At 41.7% G+C, this 22,715-nt stretch overlaps 8 protein-coding genes and 1 further gene across 8 annotated transcripts; 1 reads left to right on the forward strand and 8 right to left on the reverse strand.

Annotated features, from left to right (window-relative positions):
- Positions 1-628: 628 nt before the first annotated feature.
- On the reverse strand, positions 629-1,774 carry Ecym_1383 (C2H2-type zinc finger protein; the record flags this gene model as incomplete). The annotated part of the gene is made up of 1 exon (XM_003644383.1): positions 629-1,774. The coding sequence occupies one exon, from the start codon at positions 1,772-1,774 to the stop codon at positions 629-631; it is 1,146 nt and encodes a 381-aa protein (XP_003644431.1).
- Positions 1,775-6,680: 4,906 nt separating this feature from the next.
- UFO1 (SCF ubiquitin ligase complex subunit UFO1) lies at positions 6,681-8,477 on the forward strand (the record flags this gene model as incomplete). Its single annotated transcript, XM_003644384.1, has 1 exon — positions 6,681-8,477. The coding sequence occupies one exon, from the start codon at positions 6,681-6,683 to the stop codon at positions 8,475-8,477; it is 1,797 nt and encodes a 598-aa protein (XP_003644432.1).
- Positions 8,478-8,743: 266 nt separating this feature from the next.
- On the reverse strand, positions 8,744-9,676 carry Ecym_1385 (cytochrome b5 reductase family protein; the record flags this gene model as incomplete). The annotated part of the gene is made up of 1 exon (XM_003644385.1): positions 8,744-9,676. The coding sequence occupies one exon, from the start codon at positions 9,674-9,676 to the stop codon at positions 8,744-8,746; it is 933 nt and encodes a 310-aa protein (XP_003644433.1).
- A 334-nt stretch (positions 9,677-10,010) lies between these two features.
- Positions 10,011-11,600, reverse strand: ALO1 (D-arabinono-1,4-lactone oxidase; the record flags this gene model as incomplete). The annotated part of the gene is made up of 1 exon (XM_003644386.1): positions 10,011-11,600. The coding sequence occupies one exon, from the start codon at positions 11,598-11,600 to the stop codon at positions 10,011-10,013; it is 1,590 nt and encodes a 529-aa protein (XP_003644434.1).
- A 1,357-nt stretch (positions 11,601-12,957) lies between these two features.
- Positions 12,958-14,595, reverse strand: TUB1 (alpha-tubulin TUB1; the record flags this gene model as incomplete). Its single annotated transcript, XM_003644387.1, has 2 exons — positions 12,958-14,276; positions 14,571-14,595. The coding sequence occupies 2 exons, from the start codon at positions 14,593-14,595 to the stop codon at positions 12,958-12,960; spliced, it is 1,344 nt and encodes a 447-aa protein (XP_003644435.1).
- Positions 14,596-15,426: 831 nt separating this feature from the next.
- On the reverse strand, positions 15,427-17,145 carry PHO84 (phosphate transporter PHO84; the record flags this gene model as incomplete). The annotated part of the gene is made up of 1 exon (XM_003644388.1): positions 15,427-17,145. The coding sequence occupies one exon, from the start codon at positions 17,143-17,145 to the stop codon at positions 15,427-15,429; it is 1,719 nt and encodes a 572-aa protein (XP_003644436.1).
- A 923-nt stretch (positions 17,146-18,068) lies between these two features.
- Positions 18,069-19,856, reverse strand: Ecym_1389 (the record flags this gene model as incomplete).
- A 437-nt stretch (positions 19,857-20,293) lies between these two features.
- ERG9 (bifunctional farnesyl-diphosphate farnesyltransferase/squalene synthase) lies at positions 20,294-21,631 on the reverse strand (the record flags this gene model as incomplete). Its single annotated transcript, XM_003644389.1, has 1 exon — positions 20,294-21,631. The coding sequence occupies one exon, from the start codon at positions 21,629-21,631 to the stop codon at positions 20,294-20,296; it is 1,338 nt and encodes a 445-aa protein (XP_003644437.1).
- A 377-nt stretch (positions 21,632-22,008) lies between these two features.
- On the reverse strand, positions 22,009-22,638 carry PTH1 (aminoacyl-tRNA hydrolase; the record flags this gene model as incomplete). Its single annotated transcript, XM_003644390.1, has 1 exon — positions 22,009-22,638. The coding sequence occupies one exon, from the start codon at positions 22,636-22,638 to the stop codon at positions 22,009-22,011; it is 630 nt and encodes a 209-aa protein (XP_003644438.1).
- Positions 22,639-22,715: the final 77 nt, after the last annotated feature.

Consider the following 22,715-nt stretch of genomic DNA (forward strand, 5'->3'; position numbering starts at 1 on the left):
TGCATCCTAGGAAACCCCGCTCAGAATATTGATCGAAATATAATGCCTGGCCTGACTGGCATAATGCTTTAAAATCAGAGATATGATAATATACACGATGAATATGTACACATTTGTACATGGGGGTATCGAATGTTTAGTCTTTGGTATTAATTGTGTGTGTTTTTGAGGGTAATACGCATTTCGTTTAGAGTATCAATGACTACAAATACTGCTGTTAAGGAATCAGCGCGATGAGCAGTTTTTGTTGACCAAGATCGTACGTGGATAAGGAATGGAGCAGAAGGAGTCACGGTATGAATTTTCGTATTCAAAGTGCAAAATGCGGTTCAATAACTATCATCTTATGTAACCATAATTTGCAATTGTTGCAATTCTCTATAACTTTAGATGATGACCAATATACCAGTCAATTATTAATATTATTATTATTATTATTATTATTACTATTATTATTATTATTAGTAGTAGTAATAGTAGTGGCGATGATAGTAGTAGCAGTAGTAGAAGTAGAAGTAGAAGTAGAAGTATTATTTTTATTTTTATTATTATTACGATTATTATATTCTTCTGGACAGATCTTCATTTTCAGTTTTTTCTTCCATGTAATAGAAGTTTGAAACATCCATTATCCATCCTTCGGCAACCCCTTCCTTGATGCTCTATTATTTCTCTCGATCAGACTTTGTTCTCCCTCTCTCTTGCTCTTCTCTTTGTTTTCCTGTACCTGGTGTAGACGATAATGCCGGACCATATTGCTTTTGACATTAAACCTCTTTTCACAACCAGGCCATTCGCATAGAAATGGCCTTCTACCTGTATGAATGTACATGTGGTTACGCAGAGAAGAAGGTCTATGGCAAACTTTAGCGCAAACAGGACATTGGTTGCGTACACATTTGCGCCGCTTATTAGGGGTTGGAAGTTTATCAACTCCAGACTTCATAGCGTCTGTACCTGTGTTGATAACTGCAGTATTGTCGGTATCCATAGAAGACGTCGCTGAGAGCGCGGCTGAGAAAGGCGGTGGTGGAGCAGAGTGTGAAGAATAAGAAACCAGCCCCTCATTAGAAAGCCTCGAATTTGTGAGGGTCGTTGTTTCGTGGTGTTCAGGGCCTGCTAAGGTGCTTACGGCACTCACTGCGGTCACGTCATCGGACCGGACAACATGAGGCCGGAAGGTCGGCGAATGGTCATTGGACGATATTAGAGTGTGGATGGAGGGCAGCTGGATGTGAGCGTCGGGAGGTGGCTGCACAGGTTGCTGTTGCTGTTGTTGTTGGTATTGGTGTCCTTGGGTATCCAAGGGTACTGTTAAAGTTGTTTGAGTCTGCTGTATCTGTGTTGTCGGAAGTTGTACAGGAGGTAGCATTGGGATTAATTGAAGTAGTTGGTTCCGTATATAAAAATGCTCCTCGACACTCATACCCCTCTGCATGGAGTCCGCAAGCATAGTTTTCAGATCTGCAACATGGTTACGTAGTCTTTGGAAACTACTGTTGGATCTTGAAAATTGAAGCGATCTGGTTGTCTGGCGAGGTTCTGTCTGTAATGCAGATAGAGTAGGCATCAATTGTATAGGGTTCGAGATACCAGGGTAATTTGGCATCCGAGTTGAAATAGTGCCATGAAACATTGGCGGCAGAATTGGGGTAACTGAGTGGTTTGGGGACTGTGCTGGATATAACTGCGGTGCAGTAGCTTCCTGACGCTGTTGAAGTTTTGGCGAGAGTTCAACTTTTGGTTGTGAATGATATCTAGATATCGGGTTCATAATTCACTCCTCAAAATAAAAATATTCTGGTATGCGCATTCCAACAACTTTGATAAAACAAAAGTGTTATTCTTGGAGTCAGTGGTGGCTTTGCTGAGTGGTACAAATTCGTCCTCTCGGGGGACATTTAATGACAATTAAAAGTCTAACGCTTTGAGGATATAATGATCGGATATATTTTAGAATTGAATTGAGAAAGGTGGTGATCACAAAGAGAGAGTAATATAGAAGCCAACAACAATCACCAAGGTACCCTTCCTAGACAATCGTTATGATCTGGGATAAATTGAAATAGGACGCAAGAGTGTGAAAGGGAAGACCCCCAAAAAAAAAAAAAAAATTAAAATAAGGGAAGATAAAGGATAGAAAAATCGAAAGGAAATATACAACAATTTTTTCTGTGAAGACTTTTGTGTGTGTTCACTCTGTCTGTATAACAGCCTAAATGTAATTAGATCTGGCTTACCCTTGATCCACTGAATTCGAAAAGTTCTACGATTTATTCTTAATTCATTACATCTTATAATAAAATAGAACATATGCATATAATTACATGCCTACTTGAAACAATAACTACGAGTTTAATAACGCATGGCTGTACACTGCACAACATACATGTACATGTATGTACGTCAAAAAGAACGTACAGATATCCGGTACACATACATATTGATTATTGGTTTATTTATATTTATGTATACGTAAATATATATGTATGTATGCAGGCAGGCATGTATGCATATGCAAGAAAACTAATCACCGGACCAGTTCTACGCCATTGTCAATGCACCGTAAGTCACATCATCACATCCCCATCATCCCTCGCTACGCACTCATATACGCTTGCCATTGTCTCCGAAGTCAAGTCGTTGATATAAAAAATCAATGCTGTGCCAAACCCAGACCAGAACTGCAGTGCAACTGCATGTTGGTTCCTGGGAAAAATAGGCAAGAAAGCCTCTGTACGTCTACCTCTGACTGTATCCGATCTGCTGCCGAACGCACCTCGATTAAAACCTCGACACAATGAAACATATCGAAGGAAGGCTGGTTAGCCAAAAAAGAGAAAAGGAGTGGTGAGGCTGGTAAAGAAAGGAAGGAAGGGAAGGAAGGGAAGGAAGGGAAGGAAGGGAAGGAAGGGAAGGAAGGGAAGAAAGAAGGAAGGAAAAAAAGAATTCCTATAGGACCTTAATTAAACTCAATATAGTGTCGCTGCCTCCCCTCCAGAAACAGTTCTCGGAAAATATCCTGTTTTAGAAATAGAGCGGGAAATGGCATACATAGAAAAATAATGAGAGTTGTATGATCGTGAGACACACGTACACGCAAGTATGTTTTTATGTTCGTATCTGAAATAACCTTCTTTTGTCAACTGCTGCAGCGATGACAGAAAGTGTGTGGACGCGTTGTCTGAATTGTGACACGATTTGCAGATTCGGTTCACTTTGTGGTCAGTCAGCCGAGCATGATGCGTACAGAAAGAGAAGAAAACCAGGGAAGCTTGGTCCGGGATGTGTGGAGATGACTTAAGCGGGGACAAAAGTGCTTAGTGTGCTACCGGCTCCGAAGCGGACAAGTGAAGGAGCTGTTTGTAGAAGCGATGTACAGGAGGTTATGGGAAGGGGGTGGGGGGGCAACTGAAGAAACCAGATATGTTGAGTACAGTGGAACTAAAACATACTCAGAGAATAACAATGCATCGGAAATATTGTTATTTCCTTAAACAGGCTGAAGAACAAGTGTAGTTCGAGATCTATCACTTCGAGAAGGCTGGAAAAATGGAAGGGAGTAGATCCAATTTCCTAGTTCCCTAGTTCTTTGGTTTTTCAAAAAAAAAAAAAAAATAGATGGTCTGATCTTTTATTTTTTCAAGCAAAACCAAAGAACACAATGGAAACAATTGTTTTTGGAAAGAGAATCTAAGTAAGATGTAAATTGAGCAAAGTCGTTAACAATGGGTCCCATTGTTTTGCTGCTCGAATTTTGCTGCTTTCTGCAAGGCATACCATTCTTGGCATACCACGATATTTATTTTCTTACTCCCAGCTAGTCTCCTATGATAAAATAGTCCACGGGTCTTCTACTGCACTGTACCGTACCGTACTGCTGCGTTAATATTTAGTGTATTTGTTGTAGTTAGCTGTGTTTTGTTTTCGCTGTCTGTAGGCTTGTTTTTGGCTGCATTATCATCCTCCCTCGCAACCCCTCCCCTCTGCAGCGCACTCTTCGCTCCGTTTTCATGATTGTGTGTGTATCCTTTAGTCTGGCTACCGTGCAAGGGGATGGGTAAACTGATGCTGATTAAAAATAACAATTACTCATTTTCCAAATTGACAGTCGGAGTTATCTTGAGAATATGGCAACATTAGGCGTTTGTTTTTGTGTTTGTTTCTTTTCCTTTTTCGAAGGTGCCTGTGATAATTGAAAACAATGGAATAATTCTGTATGATTTTCTTGAAGAACAATGCAGAAGCAAGTACAGTACACAGAGACAAAAGTATTATTATTATTCTGTATAGACTTAACGCAAGATTTTACAGGGAAAACCGCTGTTTTGTTTGTGTGAGTTTCCATCATGACGATATCCTGCCCATCATCCTAAATATCACATAGGGAAGGGTTTGTTAACTGTGCGCTCGAGGAAAATAAATACTACGCCGTAGTATCAAAAGAGAAGATATGAGTCCTGTTTGGGGATCGGTTTTCGATCTCCCTAGCGGTGGTTGGGAGACATATAAGGCTAGGCGAGCAAATATACGAAACTTAAATTGTGTTTGTATTAATATAGAAAAAAAGACCATCTACTCAGAGAAAGGACCCTGTTCTGGCGCGCGCTCCGCTCGTTTTCTGTAGGAGATTTAAATCTGGAACGGAGGGGGGTGAATGTAGGGTGTCTGAATATTAACAATGGAACGCATGACGGGAATAGTTACTTTTTCTGGAATGTTAATGGGGGCTGATTATATAAATCGGTTCCCAAGTAGGAAATAGTGTTGCGTTACGGTTTTGGCTTTGATGTTTCGAGGAACAAACTTTGTTTTATTTATTTATCTATTTGCTTCAAAAAAACGGAAGTAGACATAAAAATAAGGGGAAATAAAATGTCTTTGTTAATACAGGGGGGACGAAATAAGGATCTTGGTTTATGTAAAGGAATCCCAGAGAGAACCGTAACTAGCCCCTTTTTATGGTTCATTTGTCCGTTAATTGGATTTTTGGTGCCGTGCCATACGTGCACACATACTATCGTTCCTGTTTTTTCTTGTCTAGACTTAGAGCGAACGGTTATTTGTAAAGTTACATATGAGATCTAAACTTTTCACAAAACAGAATAAAAGTGCAAGCAGAGGCGTTGTAGGCAAGCATCAGATTCAAGCTTGTGAAAACTGCGTGCAATTAGTGATTGAACTGAACCTGTTCGATTCACAAGGCAAAGTCAAATCTTGGTGGCTTGCCCCTTGCAGTGCAGCTGATTATGCAGCGATACAGAGGTGCCGGACCTAACCATAGGGTTATTTCCGTAGCTATTATTCTTATTGTATTTGACAATAGTACTCGAGGTTCTTTTCTGCTAGCCCGTCATTAGTCCAAATAGGCCACTGCCGAATTTGTTGTTGCATTGGGCATTCCGAACCCGATGATATAGAGTCTAGTGCTGATGCAGTAGTTTTTATGTGACTCATTTTCCAGTGAGGGATAATGAAGGCATATGTTTTGTATGTATGACACTGACGAATGCTATAATTAGCGTGGGCTACAGTTAGAAACGGGCGGTTGAGTAAAGAAATGTTCTATTATAACCTTTGATGGCTCACATGGTGGAGGAAGTTTTCGGTTCAAAGAGATGTATATAAATAAACTTATATACCCGCTCTGTGTCTGACATGTATCTGCAAAGCTAGCGGCGTCATCGAAAAGATTCAAGATACGGGGTTTAGCATACCATGAGGGATGGAAACAATTTATTGAGTTGGTGAGCCCTTCAGATAAAGAAGAGAATGCGTATATTTTATACGTCGTTAGCTTATATTGCTAGGCTTCGATGGCCGTCAGCGTGAATGCGTACTGTCGCGCTGGCTGTTGAAGCGGAAACGTAAAAAGAAGCTTGGTAATCAATTTCTTGGCGCACAGAGTGTTATAACGACATAACGGCTAGCGTCAATGGGGGGCTGGATAACCTGTACAGGCAAACTTTACTCGAGAGGGGAGAAGGAATAAAAATGAATCTTTCAAATCCAGAAATAACGTCAAAAACAACACGTGATCAGTCCGCCTATCGACAAGGCCCTGGAAGCCACAGTATTCTTGTAACGGTAAAGATCCGCTGTACAGAGATTGACTTGTTTATAAATAGTAACCTTGCAAAGGTATATATGCTAAGAGGAGCGCTAACGAGAGTAGCTCTGCAGAAAAGTCTTCCCTAAAAAGTAGTTGCAACTGTTATCCTAGTGCTATTTCTTAATATTTAATGGGTAACCCTCCATTAAGGTGACCTATTCCTGCACGTGATCATTTGCACGTGACCGGTAATGAACATCAAGTATACAAGATTTGGAGGCTAGCGGCGTCCTGATGTTGGGTTCTTGGTCCCCAGTTGTTTCAAGGCACGGTGCTAATCAAACCAACATGAGCAGTGCGGTCCGCTAAAACAATATATATTTTCCGAGTAAATATTCAGGGCCCCCAACTAGTATTGGGATAGTAGGTGTGTCCTTCGATAGATCTTAGCCTGTTAACTTCTTTGCACGTGCAGTTGGCTTTCCATGGAAGGAGGATTTCATCCACATACGAATTCAAAATAGCTTGAAAAAAAAACGTTACTCATCGATATATTAGACGAAAAGTTTGAAAATACTTATAATTGTAAGAAAGGAAAGGAGAGGTTGTATATCCCAAGGTCGATATAATGTCAGACGTTCAATCCTTGTTGCAATTGCCTTCAGAAATATTAGTTCATATCTTCAGTCATCTAGATGAACAGGATTTCCTAGTGTTGAAACAGATTTCGCAGAAGTTTGCAGATATTATAGATGATGAGGAATTATGGAAAAATCTACTTCTGAGAAGAATTCATACCAAATACTTTCCCTCCTATTCACGTTCAAATAAATATAGCATAGAATATGTTGAAAGGAATAGCGCCCTCAAAAAGTGGCGAAATAAGCGAGCTATCCAGACGAAGTATACGATTTCTTATGACCAGAGGCAGGTTCCTCCCGGCAGTTTGGTAAATAGTGGAGAACAGAGAGTTATTTTTGAATACCCTAGGTGTGCCTGTTATAGTGAGGGAGTCGTTACATTCTTGCAGTTGCAGGCCAAAAGACGTAAGGATAGACTGAGCCATGTTCAATGCCCTACTCCCTCTGGCTGTTCTGTGATGCATTTTAATATTAATGCTGTTGTTTTTGGCAGGTATGATGGCAAGGTATTCGGTAAGCTTCTCACAAACAAGACTTATTTGTCTCCTGTATTGGAATTTGATTCTAGACATGAAAGCGCAGTTACTGCGATTGCAACAGCCGCTTTTGAAGGTTCCTCCGATGATTGGGTTGTAAGTGGTTCTGATGAAGGAGAACTTATCTGGTGGTGTAACACTAAGATGTACTCGAGGTTAAGATTTTCGAACAGAAAGATTCTTCATATTTTTATCCACAAGAAAACAACCGTCGCGATAGATAAAACACATATTCATGTGGTTGAAAATATGCATGAGCCATACTCGATAGAACTGGAGGATATATTAGGGATATCTTTCGATGACATTAGATCTCAAAAAGTGGACTTTGGTGCTCGTTTGCTTTTATTAGCCGGTATTCAAGACATATACGTTGTTTCTATCGACCCACATAAGGACATCGGTTCGGTTCGCAACATTAAATTGGAGCACAGTATTGAAGAAATTGTACTTGATGATGCCACCTCGCGTAAGGAGCAGAATCCGTCAAACATCGCAGGTGGAGATGGATGTTATGCTGCTGTCCTGACTAGTGATAATTCTGTTATGGTGTTAAACATTCGTTCACCTGGTTTAGGACTTAATCCTCAAATCAAGTTGTCGTTCCACGAAAGATTACATATTTGCCATATAAGCAATTTAATCTTAGCATGTGCATTTTCAGGAATGGTTGCTTTATATGATGCATCAACTGGTACAGAAATTCGTGTTATAAAACGTACCGATAAATATCCGGAATTTTTGAATATAGCTGATGGTCAGTTGTTAATACAAAGTGGACATATGTTGAATTACTACCAGTACGTATCTTCTGAAACACTTCATAGGAAAACTTCTAGTCGTCGCAGTGACAAAAGCAATAAATGGAATGAACAGCTCAAAGCCCAGCTAAGTATCTACGATGAGGAGGAACGTTTGAAAAGAGAAAAATTAGATGCCGAAGAAAGATTAAGAAGAAATTTTGTAGGTGATGTTGAAGATGAAGAACTGCAGCTTAAAATTGCCCTTCTTGAATCAGAATCTACAGAACTTCATCATCAGGATACGTTTGATGAAGAACTTCAGCAAGCTCTTGAGGAATCTAGAAAATTACACGCAGTTTCGAATATTAATATAGGCGCTGAAGAGGAAGATGAGGAACTAGTCAGAATATTAGAGCAATCTAGGCTAGAGACCGACGCAACTTTAAAAAATCCACTATCGGAGTCTACAAATAATTCAACTCAAACTTCGTCTAGTTCTGACTGAATTTCTAGTGCTAATAAAATGTAATCCATCCAAAATCAGAGAAGTTAACTTCAAAATATCATATATATCATAGACCGATCTGGATGCTTCAGATCATAACTCCAAATTATATTCGTCATAGTGTTATCGTTAAATGAAAATTTATTAGTTCTATAATTGCCTAAAAATGACACACACACACACACACACATATATATATATATATATATATATACGTCCAGTAAAATCTGTTTTTTTAATTATATTTGTATCTGCAAAAATTTATATCAAAATACAAATACTTGGTCATCAGGTTTGGAATTCAAGACACCTTTGGGCCATCCTAATTCGCTCGCATAACTTAGTAACATTTGCTTCATTTTAGGAGGTCCACATATCAATAGTCTGTTTTCGGCAGCAGGTGGTGGGAGGTAGTTTTGCATATGCTCCTTGGTAACATGCCCAATATCCCCATTCCAACTTCCCCTTGGCTTAGATAATACATAGTGTACTTCAAAGTTGGGATACTTCTTGGCGAGTTCATCCAATTCTTCTTTTAGCATAATGTCGTTTTCAGTCTCGTTAGCATAGATTAAGCTAACCTTAGTAGTATCCTCAGGCGTGGTAACAATTTTATTAAGCACACTTAACATTGGAGTGATAGCTGACCCACCAGTAACCATACCGATTCTCTTGAAAGAGTTTGTGACGTAACTAAACCTTCCAACGGGTCCTTTAAACTCCACACACTGCCCTGGCTTTAAGCTCGCAAACCATTTTGACACTTTACCATCGACATATGATTTAACGATTATATCAAAGTAACCGTTTGCAAATTTATTTGAAATAGGCGTATAATATCTGATCTCCTCTTGGTTGTCAACTGTAACCTTAACTGCGAGGTGGAACCCAGTTGCAATATCTAACGTTTCAGAGCTGTTTTTTAACTTAAAACGGTAAATCGCGGCATTCCTAGTGATCAAAGTTTGCTCTTCTAACTCCAATGGAGTCCACTTGTTAGCTAAGACTGATCTCCTATTTGAATATGCAATACCAAGTCTGAAGGTTAGGAAAATAATAAGAATTGTCAATCCCAACATATACCTCGCATCACCAACGGACCAAGCAATCACGGCGAGCCCAACTATGAAAAGGCCACTTGGAATTACAATCCCGTGTAATGGCTGATTGAGGACTTCCATTCCAGCAGCATTAGTCATTTGGCTGCTACTTTCAACGATATACCTAGAAGTTGAATACGTATGATAAATGCTTACATCTAATACAGGTCAAAAATACACTTTAGCCAAAAAAGTTAAGACACTCTTTTGCCGAGTTTTGAAATTTTTTACATCATGTTGTAGATGAAACTTCGAATAATTACAAAAGAGACATATATTATACAAGGTATTTTGTATAAGCTCCCAGGGATGCCCCGCTTTCGATCGAGAAGTAACTTGATAGTTTTTAGTGTTTCATGTAAGGCGTTAACCTGTTCAATCAGTGGTTTTCTTTTCGCATAAAATGAACACAAATTGTGCGAGCAAGCTAGACTCAAATTTCATCAATAGGAACGATACCATTCTTAATAGCCCAATCTTTATTTGCCACAAAGATATTATGTGGATCCTGTTGCCTTCTAACCTTTTGGAACTGCGTCAAATTATCACCATACCAGGTCTTTATCTTGGTAGCCATGCCCCTCATCTCGTAATCCGCATAATCCTTTTCATCCTTTGTTGAACCCGCAGCCATGGAAACAGAACCCAAAAATTGTTTTGCCCAATGGGGTTTCCCACCTGCAGCACCCAGGGTGTCTTCAAATAACGTGAACCACTTGTGAATAGGTGTATTAGTCCCAAATGGCCTGTAGATTGTAGCATTGATGTACAAAGTTAGTTGGGAATTCGTCACATCAGATAACGGAGCATACCTCAAATGACTTGGCGTGGAATCCAAGTAAGGGCGTAGCAAATTCCCAAACACAGGTCCCACACTAGTGGAAGTTCTATCAGAATAGTCCAGCTGTTCGTTGGGCAGGGTAGTGTTAGAACAACGCACCTCTATAGGTACGTGAACATAAAACTCTTTATTCTGAGCAGCTTGAGATATGGAATGATCCAAAGAGCGTAACACCTCCGGTCCGTTGTCTAATGGGCATGCCCATTCATCCACAAACTGCGAAAACAAACAATCCATATTTATACCTTCAACCGAAGTCTGTACGAAGACATCTCCAGCTCCCAAAGTCTCCACCTTGCCATATTGGTGGTGGAAAACAAACTTTTCAACATATGGGGTGAACGCAGGGTAAACATTGACAGCAACCCATAGCAGTAATTCATACAAAAAGCGGCCAAACTTAGTACCCCACCAAGAGGTTCTAGGCTGCTTTAGCGGTTCATCGGTCTTCTCACCCCTCCAAAGAACACACTTCCTAACATAAGGAAACCACCAGCATCTTATAAACTCACTCGAGGTCCAAATAGTATCCCAATTTTCCAACAATGTCTCAAAGTTAATCACTTCTTGGGTAGATTTAATGCGGAATTCAGGAATCACTCTAATGGTGGCACCAACAATTATCCCAATTTTGCCCACAGAAAGAAGAGCAGCCCTGAAAATCTCAGGATCCTTCTCAGAATCTAGAAACAATACTTCACCCAAACCATTGACAATCGTTAAGTTCACATATTGTGAAGAAACTAACCCATGGAATGGTGATGAACCATGGGTGCCAGTAGATATTATACCACCAATACTTTGTTCCGAAATCGACCCGAGATTCTGAAGTCCATATCCCTTCTGCGCAAGATATTCATTTAACTGATACACGCGGATCCCCGCCTCCACGGTCACGTCGGCATAATTCTGATCGGCATATTCCTTAAACTTAATCACGTTTTGCATATTGTCCAAATTCATCAACCACTCATTTGTCACACACATATCACTGGGCGAGTGCCCTGACCCTACCGTTACAATACTCTTCTTCTCATCTATAGCTGCCTTTATAATCTCTCTAACCTCTTCTACCGAGTGTGGCTGAAAGTATAATTGAGGTTTTGCCGAATAGATGCCTGCCCAATTTCTAAACACATAGTTTTTATTACCACTGCGAACAATAGCAGAAGTCCCTGACATTTCCTTAAAAGATCGCAAGGTACCTCCTTGATCACCTCGATATATTTCCTAAATTAATAAAACCTAGTCTCGGTGAACGAATACTTAAATATATATCTATAAGATATAGTTTATAAGCAAATTGTTCGAAGATGTTATTATTTGTTTCAAAGGGTCCCTCGAGGAACGAATTTACGGAAAATTCTTCGAGAAATAAAAGTGGAGATTAGATAAGTCATCATGGGGTACGGGAATTCTAATTTGATGCAGTGAACCGTCTTTGAAAGAGAGAGATTATGATGGTGTGTACTTTAGAGAGCCAGCGGGTTTGTGTGAGAGATGCTTATGAGGGTGCGAGTACTTATCTCGCTTTTCGGGTTGGTTTAAAAAGTGGATGTTAATAAGTAAGCAAAGTAGAGATAACAGTTTTAGGTTTCGAACGGCTAAACGCACAAGTTAAAAAACGGTCATCCATTTAGCTTCTATGTAAGTGTATGCATATCGGAAGATCAAGACAATACAAGTGGGGCGGTGGTAGTGCATTTGATTTCGTCGGGCTATAGAATCATTTAGATTAATCACGGTTTTTATAATCTTTTATTTCTCGATCTAGGGTATACAATAGAAATCATTGATATATATAAAGGATGTAGTACTATGGTGCTGATCTTTTTTCAATATTAGGATAGAAAACAAATAAAATAACGAGATAGTAAAGACGGAGAACATAGAGTGAAGGAGAGGAGGGGGGAATGTAGCGGGTGCGAGGGAAAATGATATGTACGTGCTAAACAAGCGGTATTCTGCACCTTGACGGATACTAGAAAACAAATAAACAAATCAGAAGTAGAGGAAACAAAAATGGTGACTTGGAAAGATTACCATGCTCTTGTTCGGTGGGGCGGTGAGCCCACCAATGACTGAGGTAATGGGGTCCTTCCTTTTGGGGATAAGGTAGGCGGAAGCGGACTGTAATAATATAACGTAACAGTAATAATAAGAAGAATAACAACAATAATAGTAAAATAATAATAATAATAATAGTAATGGATTTCTAAGTGGGGAAGGAAGGAAAGGGAGGGGTATGTTTAATAGATGATTTGCCAAGAAATTGAAAGCAGATATAGGGGTCGGGATATATATGGAGATGTGAAGTGCAGGGGGGTAGGGATGTGATATGAATCTTTTTATTCCATCTTCCAACCCAATTCAATTCAATTCTTTTTTTTTGTCTTGTTTTGTCTTTATTATTCGCTTTTTTTGTCCTCTTAAAAAGAAAAAACGGCTATGTTCTTGAGAAAAGTACTACGACGGTATTATTATATTATTAGAAACCATTCCTTCTCGAAGTAAAGGAGCTCTCTTCAAGATTTCTCTCTTAGAATTCTTCCTCATCAGCATATGAATCAGCACCCACCTCAATGTAATCTCTCTCCAAGGCAGCCAAATCTTCTCTAGCTTCGGTAAATTCACCTTCCTCCATACCTTCACCAACGTACCAGTGAACAAAAGCACGCTTGGCGTACATTAGATCGAACTTTCTGTCAATTCTCTTCCAGGCATCAGCAATAGCAGTGGTGTTAGACAACATACAGACAGCTCTAGAAACGGACGATAATTGAGAGGCTGGAGTTGCAGTAGGTGGCTCATAACAGATACCGATTTTGAACCCGGTTGGACACCAATCAACCAATTGAACAGTCTTCTTGTTCTTAATTTGACCAACAGCGGTTTGTACCTCTTTGTTTACAACATTACCCCTATACAACAAACAAGTAGCCATGTACTTACCGACTCTTGGATCACACTTAACCATTTGGTTTCCTGGCTCAAAGCAGGAGTTGGTGATCTCGCTAACAGAGTTCGACTCGTGGTGGGCTTTGTCCTTAGAAAGAATTGGTGCGTAGGAAACTAGAGGGAAGTGGATTCTTGGATAAGGAACCAAGTTCGTTTGGAATTCATTCAAATCAACATTCAAAGATCCGTCGAATCTCAAAGAAGCAGTTACGGAAGAAACAACCTGAGCAATCAAATTGTTCAAATTGGGGAGACTTGGCCTTGAAATAGCCAAGTTCTTCTTACACATCTCATAGATAGCTTCATTGTCCACCATAAAAGTACAGTCGGCATGCTCTAATGTGGTGTGTGTGGTCAAGACAGTGTTATATGGCTCAACAACGGAAGTGGAAACTTGTGGAGCGGGGTAAACAGCGAACTCCAACTTCGACTTCTTACCATAGTCAATTGACAATTGCTCCAACAATAAAGACCCCAACCCAGAACCAGTACCACCTCCCAAAGAGTGAGTAAATAGAAAACCTTGTAAACCATCACATTGATCTGAAATCTTTCTGATCCTGTCCAAGATCTCGTCCAATAGCTCCCTACCAACAGTATAATGACCACGCGCGTAATTGTTAGCTGCATCCTCCTTACCACTTATCAACTGTTCCGGATGAAACAACTCTCTATAAGCACCAGTCCTCACCTCATCAATTACGTTGGGTTCTAAATCAACGTAAACTGCACGAGGAACAAACTTACCAGATCCCGTCTCATTGAAAAAGGTAGAAAACCCTTCTTCACCTCCTTTGGGCTTGGTCAAACCATCCTGTAAATACCCATCTGGTCTAATACCGTGTTCTAAAGAGTACAACTCCCAGCACGCGTTACCGATTTGACAACCAGCTTGCCCAACTAATCATTAAAAAGAATTCGTTAGTACACTGCAACTTTTCGCTAACCCCATCTAACCTCTCCATTCACACCAAATCCACTTGTCTTCATCATCTCTGCCGTTGTATGCTTTGCCACCGTTTGCTTGCTTGCTCTTCATTTCTATGCTACAATGAGAACACGCGTTTTCATACATCTGTAACAGAACAAACCACACACACAACACACACAACAAACAACAACAAAAACAAAAATCTAGGACTTGCGAATCAAGAGACAATCAACTAATCAACTATATCTCGTGTGTTAACATACCATTGACACTAATGACTTCTCTCATAACTTGTCTTCTACCTTGAATGATGTGATCTTTAACTCGCTTGTAATAGCTTGTTTATACAACGGAGGAGTTGTATCAAGAGGCAAGAGTGTAATAAAAAGAGATCCCTTTTGGCAATGATTTCTTTGTGCGTGTTTACATTTTTCCTTACACGAACCTTTTTTATTTTTGTGGCTGATCAGGGTAACCACACATCTGGATACAGATCCACCACGTGACCTGGTGCCGTTCCGAAATCGGGATAAATACACGTTACTTTTTTGTGGATTGACACCGCGTCAAAACCGTCGTTTAAACGACGTCCGCGGTGGCTCGTGGCCGTGACCCGCGGCCACGGAGTCTGCCAAGCGGCGGCGGCCGCGCGAGTCCACGTGGAAGAGAGTGCCGCCGTTCATTTGCACGTGACGGGCGTAACGATTGCAGTAACCAGAGTCTATAGGTATTCATGCCGACTGTATTATCTATAAATATATGCGATGAGTGCATTATAAAATAACCAGATGATCAGGGTTTAAAACAAAACTAAAGTACATGGTTCAAGGGTATTCTTATATAAGTGCGTTTGTTATTATATCAACGCTATGTAACTTTATTATAATATATCTTTCTTAGCAACCCCAGCGTTATTAAAAATAAGCTCCCTTTTAAGTGAAATTTGTGTAAACGTCTTGATGTGCAAATAAGACCACAGCAGCGCATCTCATGTGTATTACATTGGTAACCAATTACTAGTCGCCCTGGTGGTGCTAGTAATTTCATTTGGAGGGCCGAAAGCTTGATCGAGGGAGTCGAGTCCAGTGTATTCTTGAGAAAAATAGTAGAAAAACGTCCTTAGACGGCCTCAATTTGGCTTGAGCTTGTAGAGCCACTAGAGTATTTTCCGGGGTCGACCTCGCCATGGCACTGCTCGTTGATCTCTTCCAGTGTCCTTCTTTTCGTCTCTGGGATCAAAAAGGTTAGGAAAAAACCGCACAGCATGAATGCAGCGAAGATTTGCATCACATGTGGAAGCCAACAGTTGGGCTTCTTGCCATCTCTAGAGCAGTTGTGGTCGATCAAGGTACCAAGAGCTGTTTGTGCCAGAATAGCGCCGAGCTTACCGGAAGCAGCTGAGATACCGTGCGCTGTAGATCTGTATCTAGTAGGGAAACATTCACCAGGAACAATAAAAGTTGTGACGTTAGGTCCAAAGTTCTGGAAAAACTGGCATACGATGTACAGCCCCAGCAGACCATGTTCGCCAATCTGGTCATAAGCGAAACCAATGACACAGAACAAGACGGTTAGGATGAAGAACCCAAACAGCTGGATGGGCTTCCTCCCGATGATGTCCATTGTAGCCACAGCAGCCCAGTAGCCCGGTAGAGAGCCTGCGCAAATCAAGATCAGGTTACCAGTGGCAGAGTTGTATAATTTTTCATAAACGTTATCAGATGATGCATAGCCGATGGTCTGCAAGATCACGGCGGTGTTCAGGCCAAGCCCATAGAATGCAACGTCCAGCATAAACCACGTACCAGCAGTACCAATTAAAATCTTCAAGTGCTTCCACTTGGAAAAGTGCGAACAGAAATCTTTGAAGGAAGCCTTTGGTGGTTGGACTTCCATCTGCTCGAAAGAAGACGGTACCTTTTCCAAACGCGCAATCATCGATGCCTCCGCATTGCCGTGCTCGCCAGACGTAAATTTCACGGCGTCAGCGACACCCTTGGCCAAGTCGGTCTCGACATCCAGCGTGTAACGGGGAGACTCGGGGATGGTCAACCTGAAATACAAAGCAATCAAACCGGGTACACATCCAAAGCCAACCAAAATTCTCCACATTTGGTCACAGGCCTTCTGACATTCGAAACCACACTCGTCACCAGTAGTCGCACCGACAAGATCCCCCTTGTACGCAGCAACCAAAATCAAAGCCAGGATACCGCAACTCAACTGACCCCACGCCTGGTTGGCAAACACCGCCCCCATAATCGCACCTCTCCACTTCGTGGTCGAAAACTCCGAAGTAATGATAGAAGAAAGCGGATAGTCACCACCAATACCAATACCCATAACAATCCGATAAAACGTCAGCACAGCAACAAAATTGATAGAGGGCGACGACCCAATGGTACACTGCAAAACAGTCGCAGCAATCATAATAATCAACTCCACCCCATAAATCTTCTTACGCCCAACCACATCCGCCAGCGTACCAAACCCAACCTGTCCAATAACCGTACCCACAGACGTACTAACCTTCAACAGAGAATTCGTAGACGCAGGCATCTTCCCCGCCCAAAAAACATAAGACATCATAGATATACCCAGATTAATAGCAAATATATCATAAGAATCAGTCAAAAAACCAACCCCAGCAACCATAATCGCACGCACATGATACCAACCAAAGGGCGCATCATCGATCTTCTTCAATGCAAGCCTCCTCCGCTCTAAGGGATCCTCTACATGCGCAAAATCATTGATAAAATTATGAAATGCTGCATTCCCACCCGCAGTCTTAATATAAACCTGCTCTGTACCGACGTCCTTACTTCCGTCAGACATCAATCAAAACCAAAAAACCCCCGTCAAAATTCCTCTAATATCGAAAATAAAATAACTCGAATGTATATATATATATATATATACCCACCAAAAGAACTCTGCAGTCTCCTTCGCAAATTCCTATCGAGCTGTATAGTCTTCACCACTCTGATTAAAGTCCCTGTCACCTGAAAGTAAATTCAAAACACAGCCAAAAAACTCTCCCTGTGGGAATGAAACTGACAAATTACATACCTAACCTCCCATCCTATATATACCATACAGAATACTACTTTACCATATCCCGTAAACTGCTTGATAAAACCCACTCCAAAAATCTTTTCATTAGCAGCACATCAGTTAAATGACCACGCCCATGTGGCCTATATTACTTAATACCACACACATTCTTTTTTTTCTTTTAAAACCATTAGAAAGAACATCAGACACACTATACCCATACTGCTTTTGGCCTTCCTAAAGGCTGTAATTCCTTCCGCCTGCTAAGATGGGCTCACATATGTTAATTTTGGTTTTAGTGGTCTCGAAGTGCCTGTCACACGACTCGAAATTGCATGAAAACGTGCGAGAACCGTTTCCTCAGATACCCTGCGGCGATTGTTTCAAGTCTGGCAGCTCGAGGTTTTTAATAATTGTCTGCATCGGAAGGCCCACGTGCGCAAAGGGCGGCAACCGCGGGCCCGTGCACCACGTGTTAATCCCAAATAAGAAAATTGCGCGAACGGTGTTGGATAAGGTCGGAGGGTCCTGCCAGGGACAGGGCTAACTTAAAGACGGGGAACAATGGAGGAGGTTCGGAAGCGGCGGTACTACTTTGGGAAGGGCGCATGAAATTGCGGAAGGAGAATAGACGCAGGAACAGGAGAGATTGGTTCCGGTATGCAGCAGTATGTAGATAGGCAGATGTGTAGATGTGTAACGAGTTAGGAGGGTTGAGGTTTTCTACGTTTGTTGTATTTGCGTGGGGAGGAGGTGGGGGAGGAGCGGTGTTGTCTGGTGTAGAAGACGTTCCAGTGCTTGATGTACTTCGCCAGACGGGAGTTTGGATCGTCTATGATTCGCTGACGTAATCTTGCTAGGCGGGTGAGGGAATCGTCTGTGGGCGGCGATGGGGCCGGGTTGTGGGAGGCTTCGAAGAGATGATCTGAGAGAAGCTTAAAGTGGGCGGCAATGGCGGGGTTTTTGAATGCAGCAGGGGTGTAGGGCGCATTGAGGACCAGCAAGTCGATGATGCGGAGGTTTATTTTTGTTAGGACGTTGTAGTCGGAGGAGGCGGTGGGAGTGGTGGATGGTGGAGAGGGGAATTTTCTGATTTCCTGGTAGGATGGGGAGACGGAGGAGATAGAAGCCCTCATTTGGGTCCGCTGGGGGGGAGGGGGTCATGGCGAAGAGAGAGGGGAGTGAGGTGGCACGTAGTTTGCCCCAGAGGATGGCAGTTTTTTGTTTTTGTGTGTGGAGCGGTATAGAGATGCCAATACAGCAGAGGAGCGGGCGTAGACGGAGTCATCGGGGACCAGAAAGGAGGTGTGGTGGAGGTTGTTGCAGAATTTGAGCACGGAGGAGGTTTGTTTAAAGCCAATTAGTTGGAGGGATGGGTGGGGCGAGGGTTCGGCGGGTGAGTTTTGTATTAGCAGGTTGTCTTGTTCATTCGGTAGTTCCAGGAAGTCGTTGCCTATTTGGTATGCCTTGGTTAGGGGTTCGGGTGCTTCCTCAGCGGTAGTAGGGTCTAAGTATCTTCTGCGTGAGAAGGCCTCGCGTTGGATTCCTTCACGTTGGTAGACATACTTGTATCTAGAACCGGGACGTTCGTAAGACGTCAAGGCATAACCTTTTATCGAGATAACGAAATCTTGATGGTGGTGTAGGATAAGGGAACAGCTGTACCGCAGGCGTTTAACTTCTTTCTTGCGGAGAACTTTCGACCGGATGTAAGAAGCGGAAATGGGTTGTGTGCTGGGTCCCTGGTATACGGGCAAGGGAGGAGGAGGAGTGTCGAGGGAGCCTTGCTTGTGATTGCTGTTGTTGGTTGTGGAACCTAATTTAAGTATATCTGAGTAAAATGTCTCGTTAAATGGATGGTCTGCGGAGCCAATGAAAAAGGTCGAGAAATTTATGTAGTAGTCATTGAGATCATCAACCACTTTGCGTAGACGAGTACGTGATTCTAGATCGACGGCTTCAACTGGCGTATCGTTGTCTGTAAATAGAAAAATCTTCTTCGTAGTGTAAATGCGTTGGTTAGGTACTTCAAGGAGAAACTGCTTTAGGATCAAAGTAAACATGTTATCCAGGGAGGAGGGATGCGAATTATCAAAGGGAAGTAACTCCTTCAATGGCAGTCGATTTTCATTAACGTCATCTAAGAGCTTCGAGATCTTCTTCATGCTAGTTACATTTATGTCTCTCAGTTGGATTAACTCGTATATACCGTTTTTAGCTTCGGTATGGGCACATTGGAAGAAATAACACCCAACTCCTGTGTCAGGCATCACTGCCACTAGTTGCTCCATGAGTTCAAATAGTGATTCAAGGATTTCTTGCAACTGTTTCTTACCATTCAACTCCGTGCATGGATGGTACATATTGTGAGATAACTCGATGCAAAACACAATTCCTTCGTGAGCGTTGTATTTGACTTGTCTCTTGTCATCATCCTTCTCGGGACTGCCTTCTAAGATACTTTTGAGAAAATCCGGTTTATCTGAATCCATCGCTTTTTACAGGCGAATACTCAGCTAGATAGTATGGGTCAGGGGAAGTTTTAAGCAGTGAGGCTCTTTTATTTTGTTGGTGCGTGGTTAAGATGATGAGGGAATGGGCTTTTTTCGTCGATTACCGCACTAACACAGCCGTATCTAATGGGAAGTTAAACACTCTACAGGAGATTCCAAGAGCAAGATATATAATTCATGCTAAAGAATGTTGTACGAAAGAGCAAACTGTGATTTACTAACCGTAACCATATTCCTCTCTCCTCCATTGACCCTCCAGTCTGAAAACAGACACTTTTTGAAGGGTGATTCTCTATGTAAAACCTAAGGTAAAATGGAGGATGCAATCAATACACATTTAGAAGGAAACAATATACACATATCCATATCCATAGAATATGGAGATAGAGAAATAACCATGTTGTTTGAAAAACAACTCATCTGACCCACCCACCAAAATAGTAATTTAAAGCTGCAATCAAGGTGAGGAACATTGATAACAACATATTAAACTTGAATTCTTCCTCCTGTAGAACTGGAAGCATTTCCAAGTCATATGCCGATCTTTCTTGAACTCTTTGATAGATAGCAGTTTCTTGGGGCTTTACAGATTCAGGGAGGTGGTTTTGGTACATTTCTTCAATGAACTGGTCCAATCTGGCGATCTGCATGTTCATTTTTAAGTAGTTGGGGTCATCCACAGTAATGCGTTTTCTGATGTCGCGCAGGTAATATTCAAATATTTCCACACATCCACGAAACGTCCTTGACTTTAAGATCAGATAACAGGTAGTGCCCTTTCTGATCTTAATGTTGGTTTGCAGAACTTTTTTGTTACCAAACACCAAGGCTAGTGTGGCGATCGCCATGACTTGCGGGATAGCACAGAACTGGAATGAGGACTGCTCATGAATAGAAGATAGATAGGTCAAAACATCTTGAACGTGGCTCAAGGCATTTAAGACCAGGTGATTAATGCAGTACACTCCCTCATCCAAATATTCGGGTTTTGCTAGATCTGCTAGTTCATCAACATATTGTGACCAAATTTCTCGCGGCCAAAATGAGCGTCCATCGTCAAGATCCTCCGCATAATCCCTAATGATGTTCGTTTTCTGCAAAAAAAGCCCCATACTCTCGAAGAGGGACTCCGATTCATCATAGAGGTCATGGCTCCCAAAGTTAGCCAATACGATCAGCCGTGTTAACCCATCTCCAACCAACCCCGCAACATAATGGCAATAAAGATCATAATCCGCTACAGTCTCAAGACCATTTAAGTTGAACTGTTCATCCAAAACGTAGTCCGCCATCCCATTGCCCATCTTGTTGGTAATATCTTTGATGACCAGCTGATAATCAGGTTTCAACTTATGATACTCTTTCAAAATATTGGTAAATTCCAATAAGACTGGTCTATCTTTCTCCTGTTCGGAGTTTCCTGTGAAATTCCACTCAGTAAGCTCCAGCTTCTTCCAAAAGTTCCGCAGGAGCGGAACCTTTATCTTTGGATTGATTGTCATATCATCCTCAACCGTATCCAACGCCCTCAAAATCAAATAGAATAACATCACAGAGTTACGTAGCTCAGGATGTAGTTCCATAATCACTGCCGAAAACGAACGCGACGTGCCCTCTAGTAACTCGTAACATCTCTTCAACTCTGGAGTTTCACTGGTGTCCTTTGCTGTTCTGAACAAAGGCTCTCGTAAATATTTCAACTTCAATACAGCTTTCAGTTCCAAAGGATGCTCAAACAACTGAAGGATCTTCATCATGCTAAACCTATACTAAGCCTAATGGCGACCTTTACTACTCTTCAACTCTAATAAAAAGTGCTGCTAAGTTGGATGAGATACTCGTTTCATTATATGTTCTCACCAATTTTTCAGTATGCGCTGTTGCTGAAAAAAATTCCACCATTGTACGTACAAGTAGCTCCAATAGCACGGAAGGCTCGTTTAAGGGTTTTGCTCAGAAATCAAGTTGAGTTTCTAGTAAAAGAGAACTTGGAATTGAAATCTGAGGATAATGGTATCAAATTAGTACAACCGAAGTCACTCGAGCGTGGCTGCGAATAGGCCGATACGTTACGGCAGATGATATGGGTGAAAACCTGGTTGCAGCTACTGCAGCTATTTTTGGATTTATACTACACAGATCGATGGCCAGGGAATGCCAAGTGGCGCATTTTCTGCAGCGCTGCCGGCAGAGCTAACTGCTTCAGTGTAGCAAGCTCCTCTGTGGTGAGACGCTGCAATACGTATTGTGCAACAGTTTCTGGATCACGTGATGCTGGTCTGCCAATTCCAATTGCTAAGCAATGGAATTGGATATGAGGGCCAACCTTGGCCACGATATCCCTGAGACCGTTATGTCCTCTTATGCTGCGTCCAGGTAGACGCAGCTGCACCTTGCCAAATGGTAGTGATAACTCATCGTGGACCACAAAACAAGTTTTTATTGGAACCACTTTTTTCCAAATCGGCAGGATGTTGTGGCCACTGCGATTGATGTAGTCTCCGTCAGACCTGAGAAAGAGCATATCATTTTTGATGTCGTGGCAAAACTTTGCAGCAACCTTTGGGATGGTGCATTGCCTCCAGGGGTGGTTTGGCAGATAGTGTTCTTTAATCATATCCAAAAGGACAAGGCCTGCATTATGGCGGGTAAATTGATACTGAGGCTCTGGATTGCCGATACCAGTAAGACATATATGTAGTTGTCTTCTGAAAACACATCCTTGCTGCTGCAATACGCACTTGGCTTTCAGTGCTTTCATTGCGACTGGCTTTTACTTCAAATAATAATAATAATTTAGCCTCTTTGAATGTAGTATACAACGTTTGCACGGGAAAA

This window comes from Eremothecium cymbalariae, chromosome 1 (genome assembly GCF_000235365.1).
Source record: "Eremothecium cymbalariae DBVPG#7215 chromosome 1, complete sequence".
In the NCBI taxonomy this organism is placed as follows: Eukaryota; Fungi; Ascomycota; class Saccharomycetes; order Saccharomycetales; family Saccharomycetaceae; genus Eremothecium; species Eremothecium cymbalariae.